General features: G+C 29.3%; 1 protein-coding gene across 1 annotated transcript; it reads left to right on the top strand.

Annotated features, from left to right (window-relative positions):
* Positions 1–2667: 2667 nt before the first annotated feature.
* Positions 2668–8792, top strand: LOC131647272 (xyloglucan O-acetyltransferase 3-like). Its single transcript, XM_058917182.1, has 3 exons — positions 2668–3073; positions 3769–4055; positions 7899–8792. Exons 1-3 carry the CDS (start codon positions 2773–2775, stop codon positions 8682–8684), a joined length of 1374 nt encoding a protein of 457 aa, XP_058773165.1. The 5' UTR covers positions 2668–2772; the 3' UTR covers positions 8685–8792.
* Positions 8793–14608: the final 5816 nt, after the last annotated feature.

Raw genomic sequence — 14608 nt, 5'->3', positions numbered from 1 at the left:
TGACCCTAAAGTGTGGGATGAAGAGCTTCATTAGATAATTGATACCACTAGAGAAAAAGGATTGGAATGCCTCCATTTTGAATATGGCCTTTGCTGAGATAGTTTATAGCATTTGGAAGTATAGAAATGATGAGTGCCTTGGAAACAATGTAGATAATACTTTGATTGGGGAAAAAATTATAGATATATTGGTATACAGGGGTTGGCATACGACTAAACTTAGGAGTCACATAGCTAAAATGATGATGTAATTAGGTCACTTATTTGTTTTTGTCTGTTTGGATGGTTGGACCTTGTGGTCAGATGATTGTATCTTTTTTTAATTAATAAATATTTCTTTGATTAAAAAAAATGTCTATAATAAGAATTAGTCATTAAAATTAAAAAATATAAAAAAATTTGTTATGTCAACTCGGTTGGAAGCTGTATAAAGACGCGTAAGTTCGAACAGATCACATCCCATTAATTCACATTTAAAATGTGAAATTCCAACTACTAAACTTCTTAACAAAAAAATATACAAGGTTGTTCTGGACTGGCCCAATTATCCAAATTGGCCCAATCCACTCTTTGGCCTAACGCGTTCTGACCCAATCACGCGACAGCCTTCCCCGACACATTCTGGGCAATAGCAAGTTAGGACCAAGCACGCTGAAGCTTTGTGCCTGGCAACACGGCCAGCTCTCCGTGTTTCCTGGCTGCAAATCACGCATAGACCCTCAAAAGATGGAGTCGACCGTTACAGAATTATCCTATAAATAGCCCTATAGCCTTAGAGGGCAAGGTACATTTCAACGCAAAATCTCTCAGTTTTCTGTTGTACCTTGTTGTCCGAACACTTACTTTGGCATCAGAGTGTCTTGCAGGTACCACCCCCCTTTTTTCTCTCAACCGTCCCGAAGTTCAAGCCTCACAGTTGCTGGCCACCTGTTCTGCTCGTAACGATCAAAAGGTAAGAAAAATCAACTTTCACACTTAACTCATTAAACCTTGAACTAAAATATTGATTTTGAGATAAATATTTATTTGATTCAAAGATAAAATTATTTACGTTTTGATTTAATTTTAGACGCCTAGTTAAAAAATATGATCGGATCTAATTTGGATCAATTTTTTAATATTATAAAAATAGTATAAATAATAGTTTTGAAGTAATATATAACATATAACATATTAAAAATTAAAATTATAAAATAAGATTGATTGATTATGTTTGGACATATGAAAAATTAAAAATAAATAAATAATAAAACTAATAAATAATATTAAAACAAATTAAATATTAATAAATAATAAATTAATACAATACATTATATTAAAAAAATAAATGAGTATTAAAATATATGAATAAGGTTTGGTTCCAATGTTTTAAAAACCGACCCGAAGAAAGAACCATTAAAACATGCGGGTCATGGTTCAATCGGTTCAACCGTCAACCGTATATTAAATTTAAACTAAAAAAATAAAATATATATATATATATATATATATATATATATATATATTATTAAATATCCTAATAAAATTAATTTATATCATAATTTGTAAAATAAAATTCTCAAATAAATACAATATTAATAAACAAGCTTACAAAATATGAAGAATGCAATGTAGATCCAATAAGAAATTATAAAATTAGTTAAAGACCAATATGTATATATTTGTCCTAATTGCTTAACTAAAAGCCTTAAGTTCTTCATCAGTATAATTTTTCACATGTCTTTAAAGACCAACATCAGTTATCCCGTGTCCACAAACATTACATTATTTCTTCTCTTTTTATTACATTTACATTTTCTTTTGTCTTTCAGTTTTATTCTTTATTCCATCTATACAATTTTAAATGTTTGCTATAATTAATGTTTTAGATTTAAACAAAGAAATAAAATGAAGTAAAATATAAAGAAATTATATTTAATTTTTTGAACGGTCTAGTTCACCAAAATCGATTTTAATTTTACGATTATTTTGGTTTTTTGAGCTTGAAGCAATTTTATCCTAATTTTATAGTCCTAACCATTTATTGGTCCAAACCGAACCGGATTAAACAATGGTTCAAAGTTGAACCAGTTCAACCGGCCAAGTCAATCCGATTTTTAAAATATTGTTTGGTTCGATTTATATTAATTTTGAAATTCAATTTTTGATTTGATGTTTTAATTTCGATCAATTTAAATTTCAACAATCCTACCCCTTATCATGTCCATTGAACAAAATCTTAATGTCCTTAATAATTTCTTATTATATAACTTACTTTTTAGATGATATGTGGATCAATTTAGATTTTAACAATCATCTCCCTTATCATGTTCATTGAACAAAATCTTAATGTCCTTAATAATTTCTTATTATATAATTTTCTTTTTAGATTATAAAAACATTTTTTACTGAAAAAGAAATATATATTTATACTCTTCTATTTTTAGAATATTGATTCTAGACGTTTCTTTTACCCTACGTTTTCTTTTTGTGGAGAAGTACCCTCATTCTCTTTAATTTACAAAAATAGTGAATTTTTTTTTTTTTGAATATGCTCTTCTAAAGTTATAATTAATTAGTTAATTATTAAATTTAATCTATATCTGAATTGTCTCTTTAATTTTTTCAAAATAAAATTACTTTTTTAATCCCAAAAAACTTTTCTCAATATTGCATAACTTTCATTTTTCTCTCTTTGATTTGTGATTCTCATGACTCTCTCACATTAAACCCTATTTTATTTCCTTCTCTTCTCTCTATCACTCTTGTTTCTAGAGAGTGTTATAGAAAACCATGAAATCATCAAAGTCTTTTCATGACAGGTTTCACAACTATGGCCAAAGGGAAACCTATCCCAACCTATTAATCAAAGGGTTACCTTTCATTTTCGCATCTCTATTGGTAATCACCATTTTGAGTCTCTTCTTCCTTTATTCTCCAAACCCTTTAACCCTTGTCCCTAATCAAGATCTTGAAACCATTCAAAAACATTCTCAAAACGATGAATCTAATCATGCCAAAACCTTTGTGCCTAGTCAAGAACATGACACCATTGAGGAACATCAACATGTTACACCATCCAAATTGCACAAAGGTATGTCCCAAAATTGATTACATGATCCATATTCAATTTTTATATATGTGTTTGTTTGATTTTTTTTTCAATCATGAATTCATTTGATATGTTTGTAACAAAAGATTTAACGAAATTTGTATAGTTGTATAGTTTTTGTTTATATTCATTGAATTATATTTGATGTGTAACTTAAATTTAGTTTGACCAGATAAAATAGGAGATTTATGGTGGAAACGGAATGATGTGGCCGGAATTATAGAGTTTTATTGGGTAATATGAAATTGAATGATTTTTTATCTTATTTATGCATTCTCGATTATTTTCGGTTTGATCTTGATCATGGGACAAACCAAAAAATAATTTTTTTTTAATGTTGATTCGATGATCACCAAAATTTGAATGTGTAACTCCAGAATAGTCATTTTTCAAATTATTGAGATTTTTGTTTTTTTTTTTTAAAAATTTGAATTTTATTGACGGACTAATCTCCCTCGGACACTAACAGATTCTATTTAAGTTAGAATAAAACTCTATATTAATTTAAACATGAACCGTTAGCATTAGGAGAGTTCAAACACTTTGAATGAAGTATAGTTTTAGGTCTAAAATTTTGATTTTTATATTTAATTTAAATTTGTTATATTCGTGAGTATGTGTTTTTATTTCGAATTTTCAAATATGTTATGATGTTTTTTTATTTTTTATTTTTTTAGAGAAGGAAACATGTGATCTTTTTAAGGGTCATTGGATTAGAGGTTTGAGAGGGTCATCATACTATACAAATTCAAGTTGCCCTACAATCCCTGATAGCAAAAATTGTTTCAAGCATGGAAGAATGGATAGTGATTTTCTTAATTGGAAATGGAAACCTGAAAAATGTGAACTTCCAATGTTTGATCCTAAAATTTTTCTCAACATTGTTCGTGGCAAGAAAATGGCTTTCATTGGTGATTCTGTTGCTAGAAATCAAATGGATTCACTTCTCTGTCTCTTGTCACAGGTTAGTTCTTAAGTGGATTTTCTTTTTTACATTTAATATGCTTTTTTTTTTTTTGCTTTGTGAGGTGTTGAAAATTCTTTGCTTGCATAATTAGGGGAATATGATTCTTGTAAATAAAATTAATAGAAAAAGGAAAAAGCTTCAATATAAATAAAATTGTTTAGTGTATTCATAAATTCAGTGAATGCTTCCAAAATAAATCTTGGTAATTAATTTGAGAATTTCTTTACCCACCTCCTAACCTTCTTAGCCACCTCTGCCGAATTTACCAAAATACCCCTTGTTTCGGAAATACATTTCCGAAAATGTACTTTTATTGAAAAAAAAGTATTTTCGGAAATGCACTTCCGAAAACACAAAAAAAAGGTGTTTTCGGAGATGCGGTGTTTTCGGAGATGCATATCCGAAATATTCCAAGACCAAATTGGTCTTGGAATATTTCGGATATACACTTCGTAAGAATTCAATAAATTATTGAAAAACTAAAATCAAGGTGAATCAATACAATTATTAGGTATAAAATGAAAGTGAATCAGTAAAATGAAGGTGAATCAAAATTTCCTAAATAATTTTAAAATTAAAAATTATTTTACTAACTTATATAAATCAAAAACATCTTAATTTCATAAGTAAATTTTGAATTATATAAAATTAAATATAAAATTTATTCATTAAATAAAATTAAGACAAAATCTTTTTTAATTTTTTTAAACTAAATAAAAAATTATAACTCATTTTTAATTATGAATCAGAATAGAGATATATAAATATATAATCACAATTATTAATTTTATAAGTGAAATATATAAATATATAATATATAAATATATAATATTTATTATATAAATATATAATAATTATTATAAATTAAAACACTCATTTTTTTAATTTTATAATTATTATATAAATATATTATAATTTCTATAAATATATAATAATTATTATAATTATTATATAAATATATAAATTAAAACACTTATTTTTTTAATTTTTTTTATAAATATATAACAATTATTACAAAAATATAAATAAAAAATTATAACTTATTTTGTAAGTGAAATTATTTTAATTTTTTTAATTAAAATTATTTTAAATTTTAAAATATGAATCAGGATAGAAATATATAATAACTATTATTCATAACTCATAAATTATATCAAAATATATAACTATTATTATTCATTACTCATAAATTATATCAAATTTATGATACGTGAATTAATTAATATCCTAAAATTAATTTTTGGGATTTTTTAGATTTTTTTTTGTTATTTCGGAGATGCATCTCCGAAATATTCAAAATCTCAATTTTTGGTATTTTTTCGGAAATGCACTTCCGAAGTCTAGAAAAATTTAGAAAAATAAATATTTTGGAAATGCATTTCCGAAACGGGATAAAATGGAGTTTTCGCTGGGGTGACCCCCATAAGGAGGTGGGTAAAAAAAAACCATTAATTTTACCTCTTGAATTTTTTTTTACATTACTCAACCATTAAATGGTTGATTAGTTGTAAAAATTCATAAGGGCGATTTTTTTTATATAAATATGTCATAATGGCATTTATTGCGGTCAATTGATTCCAAATATAGAGTAATTTATTTTAATTTGAATAGGTTTTTCAAAATTTTTTTAGAAGAAAAATAGTCCAAAAAATATTGAAAAAACTATTTAAATTAAAATAAATTACTCCTGTAATGATTTTTAATTTAAAATAAATTAATATTAATTCGAATTATTATTAATTTTTTTGGTATTGAATTCGAATTATATTTTAGAAAAATGCATCTTATAGTGTGAAATAGAATTTATATTTAGATACTTTTTTTTCAATAAATGATTTAAATTTAGAGATTTAGGAAAAGAATCTCTATTAAATGAGTTTAATGGTGCTTCTAATTTTAATAGCGGCCATTGAAAAAGGTGGTAACATTAATATTTAGGCTAATCAAGGTATGGAAAGGTTTTTGATCCGTTGGTTTCGTAAAAGTAATATATTTAAATAAATTGTGTGCAATTGTTAAGAAAATTATCAGTTGTATTTCAGTTATTTGATAAAAAATAACTTTAGATTATAAGTCATTTTTTAAGTTATTCAATATATTTATTATCTCATTTATAAAAAAGTTCTAAATTAATATTAGAGATTAACACTCTAAGTGTAAATTTTTTTTACACAGTCAGTGCATCACAACCATTCACAAATATTATTTTATAAATAATTAAAATAAAAATTAAATTTCAATAAATATTTAACGGTCACGATTCATTGACGGTGTAAAATTATTTTACACGTCAGTGTATACCAATTAAATTCTTAATATTAACAAATAATTTAGAATATTAAAAATAAATTAATTATATACAAATTCATAGTATTTTATTTAATCTATACTAAAAATAAAAACATTGTAGCACATATATATTTTAGTTTAAGAAATACATAAAAAGAAGTAAAGATAAAGATGATGAATGTATAAATACTATGATTGGTTGAATGAATGTTTTTTGAAATTTAGAGATGATTGGATTTTTATATAAAATTATCTTATTGGTTATTGCATTGTGACCTGAACATGATGATGCTTCATTTGGCTATTTAAGTAGATACTAATGTTTTATTCTATCCTTAATACATGAGATTTGTGGTGTTCTATGTTTGGTATTTGCTTCTCTTTTTTTAGTATAATTAGTTGATTTTATCTAACGTGTGCAACTCCCTTAATTTGATGTTTTTTTATCTTCATTTATGCTTTCTTTTAGTTAAAGGAGTTATAAAATAGGGAATATGGATATAAAACTCAATTATTACAGTTATACTATGCTTTTGATTAAATCCAGAGTCTTAATGATCATGCTGGACCTCAATAGTTTTGAGAATGATTAAGTTAGTTCTTGTTGAACAAGGAAAGATTAAGTTAGTTGATTTTGATAAAAAACGTTTGCCTAACCTTGATACCCTTGAACTTATTACATGGTTGATGTGAAATAATTTTCACTTGAATTAGCTTGTTTGGCTTTCAATTTTCTAATTTGTTGAACTTCATTGTGAGCTATAGACAACACAATATCAACAAGTTTTTGAGATACTACACACACGGTGTCATGTATCCCCATGTCTAAGTGTTGTCTAATAAAAAATATAGTCACTACCACTAGTTTCTCTGTTTGATCAACCTTCGTTCCAGTAATAGTAGGAATAGAAATGGTCGTTGGCATGCTATAAATTCTGGAGGTTCAACTAGAATTGTTGACCAATCCTCCTGAAAGATGATGGTGAATATTTTATACATGCTATCAAGATTCTTTCTAAATTGTAGATGCATACGACAAACATAGTCGTGACCTGGTTACTGCAAATTTCTAGTAGTATTATTTGTATTATTCCACCTAGTGTGTCAAATTTATCATCGAACTATGAAAATTAGTCAAATATCAATTGTTAGCTTGAAATGCGTATGGAGGTGTGGTTAGAAAGTGAAATGTAAGTTAAGGTGCAGTTTGCAATCAACATTTGGTTAATAGGTTGGACGGTGTAATCTTTTATACGTCGAGTTTGGAGATGTGATCTAATATGAGAGTTGTTTAAATTCACATAATGATGTTATATAGCATTATGAAAGCTATATAACATATAGTTTTAATAATTGTTAAATATGTTTTTAGAAATAGTTAGATTATTTCTCTAAGTAATTAGTAATTTTATTTTTAGAAAGCTTTATTTTGTTTTTCATATACAAATATATATGCATTTTTTGTAACATTTAAGTGATTCATGGATCAAAGTATGTGTTAATTATGTGCTCATATTTTTTTACTCTTTGTCACAATTTCCTATTTTGTAGGATGAAACTCCAAAAGATATATACAAGGACTCAGAAGATAAATTTAGGACATATTATTTTCCTAGATATGACTTCACTCTCATGATATTATGGAGTAGATTTCTTATAGAAGGTGAAGAAAGAATTGTAAATGGAACAGGGTCAGGCGTGTTTGACTTGCAAATGGATAAAGTAGATGAAGACTGGGCTAAAGTAATACCTGAACTGGACTACGCGATAATTTCAGGCGGCCATTGGTTTTTCAGATTAATGTTTTTACATGAAGGTGGAAAATTATTAGGTTGCATTTATTGTAGTGAAAAAAATGTCAAAAACTACGACATAGATTTTCCACTAAGGTTGGCGTTTAAAACATCATTGAAATACATCAACAATTGCAAAGATTGTAAGAATGGGAAATTGTTCGCAATTATAAGGACATTTGCACCATCTCATTTTGAGAATGGAATCTGGAACACTGGAGGGTCTTGTAATAGGACAGGTCCTATAAATGAAGAGGAATTTGATTCAAGTAAATTTGAATGGAATTTAAGGAGCGTTCAAATGGAAGAGTTTAAAGAGGTTAAGAATAATAATAAAGGAAAAACTAAGTTTGAGATTTTGGATGTGACAAAGGTAATGATGATGAGACCAGATGGACATCCTGGTGAACATTGGGGTAATAAATGGATGAAAGGTTATAATGATTGTACTCATTGGTGTTTGCCTGGTGTTATTGATGTTTGGAATGAGTTTTTATTGGCTTTTCTTCAAAGGGAGGGTGATAAACAAAGAAGAAAATTATGAGTTTTGGATTAGAGTCAACATCGCATAAAAAAATTATACTTTTTATGCTACTATCATAATGTAGTTAAAGGAAAATAGAAGTTTCTCCATGCATTCTTTTTATTAGGACATGAGGATAATACTATTGTACTATTTTCTTCGCTTTTTACTAGTTCTCGATTATGTTAGTATATTCTAGATATATAATATCTTTTTAGCCTTTGGATTATATTGAATGATTTAGATTATAACATAAGTATAAGTGAGTCACGAGCTTATGTTTTTTTCTTTCATTGGGTATAGGTATCTCGATTTTTTTGTTGAAGTTGCATAATCATTCATCTTCCTAGTACTTTCAAAATAAAAAAATATAAAAACGCAATTGAAATAAAAATCGAAAAACTGTAAAAAACAATTATTGAATTTTTCATCTTCCTTGCACTATACTTAGAGAAGTTGCGAGATTTGTTTTTGCTGAATCTTCATTCTACGTCCTCTTCTTTCACAAAGTTAGATTTAATAAAAACGGTAAAAAAATCCAATTGAAATTAAAGTTTATAGGTATGATTATGGGTATGCGAGTGAAATTGTAGAACCCCTTTATGGCCTAGTTAAAATTGCAAAACAATTTTTTTTTTTATAAAAATAATATATGCAATTTTATGTGAAAAATCAGTTTATACACTAAATTTCATTAGTTATAGATATTTTCTTGATTTATTAAAATGTTTTAATATGCCCCATATAGAATTATTTGCTTTAATAAGTCTTGTATATAATGTTTTTCCTTAATAAGACATATGTAGAACGTTTTGTTTGAAATCCACCATATGCCTTATATAATGCTTTGTCTAACAGTATTAATTTTAATTTTATGGAGATGGATGATGATGAAAATGATTTAACGTGCTAAAACAAGAATTGGTTAAGAGATGTTTGACTTGTTGTCACCGATTTAGTTAAGATTTATTGGGACTTCTTTGTTATAGTTTGATGATAAAATTTTAACAATTCACTTTGATATTAAGTACATGTATTCCTTTTGTTTATTATGCATCTTTTCCAACATAAATATATTCGAATTATCACTACAATATATGAGATTCACTTAGCTTTATAATGTTTAACAATTACTATTATTGAATATCATAACCAATCAAAAACTGCCTTTTTTATTCCATATTGAATCAATAATATTATACATAGGGACCGGTTATTTATATATAATAAGTGGCCTATGAAAGTGTAACAAATCCCTAAATACATGCCAAGTGATGCTAAGATGGCCAAGCTTGACTATAAAACAGGAAAAAGAGGGAGCAGACAATGGTTTTGTAAGGAAATCTGCGATTTGTGCAGAGGAAGGTATTGGGAACAACTTAATGAGGCCGGTGACCAGTTTTTCGCGGATGATATGGAAATCAATGTCAATGTCTTTGGATATTCCATGGAAGGTAGGGTTGTGGGCAAGGTACACAATAAATCTATTAGCACAATAGATGGAGGTTGGGTTGCTGAAACTGATGTGCAAATCCTTGAAAGATAATGAAGTCATTGGACTTCACATGTGAGGGAAACAAGAGCTCTGTATTCGGCTTCTGAGTTGGAGCGAGAAACCATGGTCTGCTTCTTGGATTTCCATGAGATTAGTGATTTTCCTAGAAAGATGGCAAAGCCAGTGGTGGATCTGCGTGTCGTTTGGCAAGTTGCCCAATCATTGTCTCCAAAACCAGAGAGAATTAAATCAGAATTAGACGGATAATACAGTCCCTGAGCAGGGTTACTCTTTAAATATTGAAGAACTCGAACATTAGCTTTGAATTGGTTATCATTTGTCTGGGATACAAACTGACTGTGCTGCTGAACAACAAAAGAAATATCAGGGCGAGTAGTGGTTAAATAAATTAATTGGCCAATTAGCCTTCTATATTGGGTGTTATCATGGTACAAAGGTGAATCAGAACAATGAAGTTTAATTGTAGAATTATATGGGGTAAATGTTGGTTTAGAGGCTAACATATCTGTTTTGAGGAGTAAATCAAGGGCATAACTACGTTGATTAAGCAAAATACCTAATTTGGATCTAGCTACTTCAAAGCCCAGAAAAAACCTTAAAGGACCTAAATCCTTTATACAAAATTTGAATGAAGAATGTGTTTGACATTCTTGTTTCTTCAATGTTATTGTCTGATAGAACAATATCATCTACATATACTAATAAAGTTGTGAAGTTAGTGTTTGTAACTTTTGTGAAAAAGGAATAGTCAGCATGGGAATGCTGATAACCAAGAGAGAGTAAAGTTTCTAATAATTTGGAATACCATTGCATACTAACTTGTTTAAGGCCATAAATACTTTTATTAAGTATACAAACTTTAGGAGGTGAATGATGAGGTTTATAACCTTGAGGAATTGTCGTATAAACCTCTTCATGAAAATCTCCATGAAGAAAAGCATTATTGATATTTAGTTGTTCTAGATGCCAATTATTAATAGAAGCTAAGGAAAGTAGAGTTCTTACAGTGGTTAACTTTGCGACAGGAGAAAAGGTGTCAAAGTAATCAATACCTTCAATTTGAGTATAGCCCTTGGCGACTAAACGAGCTCTGTACCTGTCAATGTTACCACTAGCAAGATAATTAATTTTGTAGACCCATTTACAACTGATAGGTGTTTTATTTAGAGGAAGGTCAACTAAGGTCCATGTATTTGTTTGTTCAAGGGAAGCCAATTCGGTATTCATAGCTTGTATCTAGCAGTCATATTTGCAGGCCTGGGAATAAGTTGATGTTTCAAAAGAGGAGGAAACGCCAAGGCAAAATTGTTTGTAGTCTTTGTTGCATAAGTCATAATTAAGGACGGAGGAAAGAGGAAATTATGGGGTAGTAGAGGTAGGATAAGTAACTGAATTATGTTTGAGAAGATTACAATAGTAATAATTGAGATAAGAGAGCGGTTTAATTTGTTTGGTAGGCTGCCTACGAGTGGGGGGATTAAGGTGATGGATTGGAGGAGTATTGGTGATGTGAGAAGGAGGTAATTCCGGCGGGATGTTAGGCGTTAGAGGAGGAGGCAGTGATGTAGAATGAGGATAATTGGGTTGGAAAGACAAAGGTTCCAGTTCACTATTTGTTGGATGAAGGGTGGGTAAAGGAGGGAGTGGCCGATGGTCACGAGTGATGCTGAAAGGAAAACATGTTTCATAAAAAACAACATTATGAGAAATAATAAAAGAGTTTGAGGTTAAATCATAAAGGAGAAAACCTTTGGCACATGCTTTATAGACAACAAACAAACAATTATGTGAACGAGGATCAAATTTAGTGCGATTACGAGAAAGAGTAAAAACATATGCATGGAAACAAAAGCATTTTAAAGAATCATAATCGGGAAGTTTGTTATATAAAAGAAAATATAGACTGTCACGCGGGTGAACCACCATTTTGTTGAAGCGGTAAAGCGGCAAGCAACAAAAGATTTGGAAATATTCATCCGGGATTTATCGTGTCCACAGAGATTAGTGCTATTGAACTGCCGTTCAACAGTTTCTATGGTTTCGAGCTCAAGTTAAAATGGGTTTAAAGTAAATGCGGGAATTTAACTTATGAACATAAAAAGAATTTCATTATTCGGACAATAAAGACTCTCGAGATTTGGAACTCATATACCCGTTAAATACTTAAACTTACTACTCAGTTGAAATCAACCTAAACTACTCATCAACATCATCACGTACCACTCACACAGAGGTTATGTCTAACGCAAAGTGAGAAATCAACCGTTTTGCTCGCGTCAACGATTTCTTAGCACAACACGAACAACACGGAAGCATTAAACTTTGATACACAAGTGAATACTAAGCCTTAATCTATATCTAGAATTAAAACCCAATAAATATTCTTCCTAAACCTGGATTCGAATCATCTATGTCTGAAACAATCCAAATCCACATAGAGAAAGCAATCACTAATGAAGATTTGTAATGAAAGCATTAAACAACACCATGAGCAATAAATATACATATAAACAAAGTATACTTAGAACAAAACCCCAACATAAATGGTTACAAAGAGAAGAGGAAGTGAAGAAAACTCAATTTCTCGCGGTGTCAAACACGGCTCAATAAGCTCCCGACTCCGGATCATCCAAGAGCAAGCCAAAAATGTTGTCTTCTAAGCTCTAATGACCAAAAAATGAAGGTTGATGGAGTTGAGAGCAAATACCCCAGAACCATAACGTAAAAATGTGTTTTTTGCCCCTTTTAACGAGTTGCTGTCCCAGGCAATTTCGCTTAGCGAGCTTAATCTCGCTAAGCGATAGTAGAAAAAAAATCAAATTTTATTTTCGCCATAACTTGAGAACCGTAACTCCGAATTGCGCCCGGTTCGAAGCGTTGGAAAGCTTATTCAATGCTCTATCTAACAATGACAAAATGGCAACCAAATTGATGATTTTTATCATCCTTATTTTGAGCCTTATTCTTTGATGAATTGATTCCGTTGCTCAAAATCGCGCGTTTGAAGCCTTGTCTTCGACACTTTATTGCCCATGCTTCAAATACGCCTCAATACCTACAAAATGAATAAAAAACTATCAAATGGTACATAAAGGAATCAAAATATGAGTATAAACAAACTAAACGTATTTACACACAAAACGGAGGATTATTCAACATAACTTACACAAAAACACTATAAGTGCCACAAAACTATATATACAAAAGCACTACAAATTGACACTTATCAAACTCTCCCTAACTTAAACTTGTTTGTCCCTAAACAAGAATCAACTAACTCAAGGAAACAAACACAAAAATCCAAAAATCACGAATCAACAAGTTTTGAAAAAATGAAACAAATGTATGACTCAAATGTAAAACGGTACACACAAAGCAAATACTTACCACTAAACTACGACGATAACATAAACATGACACAAATGCTAAATACAAAGAATATGCCAACCATTCTAAAACAAAACTAGTTCAAAAATGAATCACACCTAGCACTCAATCATCAGTAAATGAAAAACACAAAAATGGGGTATTTTCACTCACCCACAATGTTGCAAATAAAAGAATAAACTATGCACTCATCCAAAAATTGTATTGAAAATACAAAACGCAAGAATCACAAGGGCTTTTCAAGGTTGTAGCGTGGTCGGGTGAACAAACAAGGGATAATTCCTAAGGCTAACCGAAACAAAAACTTGTCAAAACCTAAGGGAATGATCAACTCACAAAAGCTCAAACAAAGAAATCTTGATCAAACTTCATCTGAATCCCAAATTTATCTAACCAATCACACACTTATTAACACAACATTATTCCATACTCTTTTTTTTCAAAACTTTTTCTCTTTTTTCTTTCCTTTTCTTTTCACATTTTTTTCTTTTCTTTTTCTTTTCTTTCAACCTCATAGCAATCAACCAATAAGTGCATAACCATTCTCTCCCCAACTTGAATTCAACCACATCATAATATGAATACTCCCTACTTTCTAAGGCAATGTAAAAATTCATACAACAACATAAAGTTGAGGGTTCAAGAAAAAAGAGAAATCAACATCCATACAAAAATGAAAACCAAACACTCATACACAAGCATTAATTTCAAAAATAACATAGATGTTGACAAAAAGCTCAAAAGGGTTACTAATGATCACACACTCATAAGGTAAATTGACTATTTGGCCAAGGTAGTTGTGCTCAAAATGGAACAAAAATGCCTTGATCACTTTCATGCAGTTATACAATCAACACACATAAAAGATTAAGCATAATAAAATCCAGCTAGAACAAGAATTGTGGTCTCCAGCATATGTGAACAATGGAAAACTACCTCACAAAAAGGGTAGGAGATAAAGTGATTCACAAACGAACAACTATACGAAAGAATGAATGGCATAAAAATTGTAAAAAGCTTACGCATCATGAATATGCTAAAG

This window comes from Vicia villosa, linkage group LG2 (genome assembly GCF_029867415.1).
Source record: "Vicia villosa cultivar HV-30 ecotype Madison, WI linkage group LG2, Vvil1.0, whole genome shotgun sequence".
NCBI lineage: Eukaryota > Viridiplantae > Streptophyta > Magnoliopsida > Fabales > Fabaceae > Vicia > Vicia villosa.
Note: the sequence above shows the minus strand (reverse complement) of the source record. Positions and strands in the feature narration are given on the sequence as shown.

Coding starts and splice junctions, on each gene's coding strand:
- LOC131647272 (XM_058917182.1), top strand. CDS start 2,773: ATGAAATCATCAAAGTCTTTTCATGACAGGTTTCACAACTATGGCCAA. Junction 3,074..3,768: donor ACCATCCAAATTGCACAAAG/GTATGTCCCAAA, acceptor TTATTTTTTTAG/AGAAGGAAACATGTGATCTT. Junction 4,056..7,898: donor TTCTCTGTCTCTTGTCACAG/GTTAGTTCTTAA, acceptor CCTATTTTGTAG/GATGAAACTCCAAAAGATAT.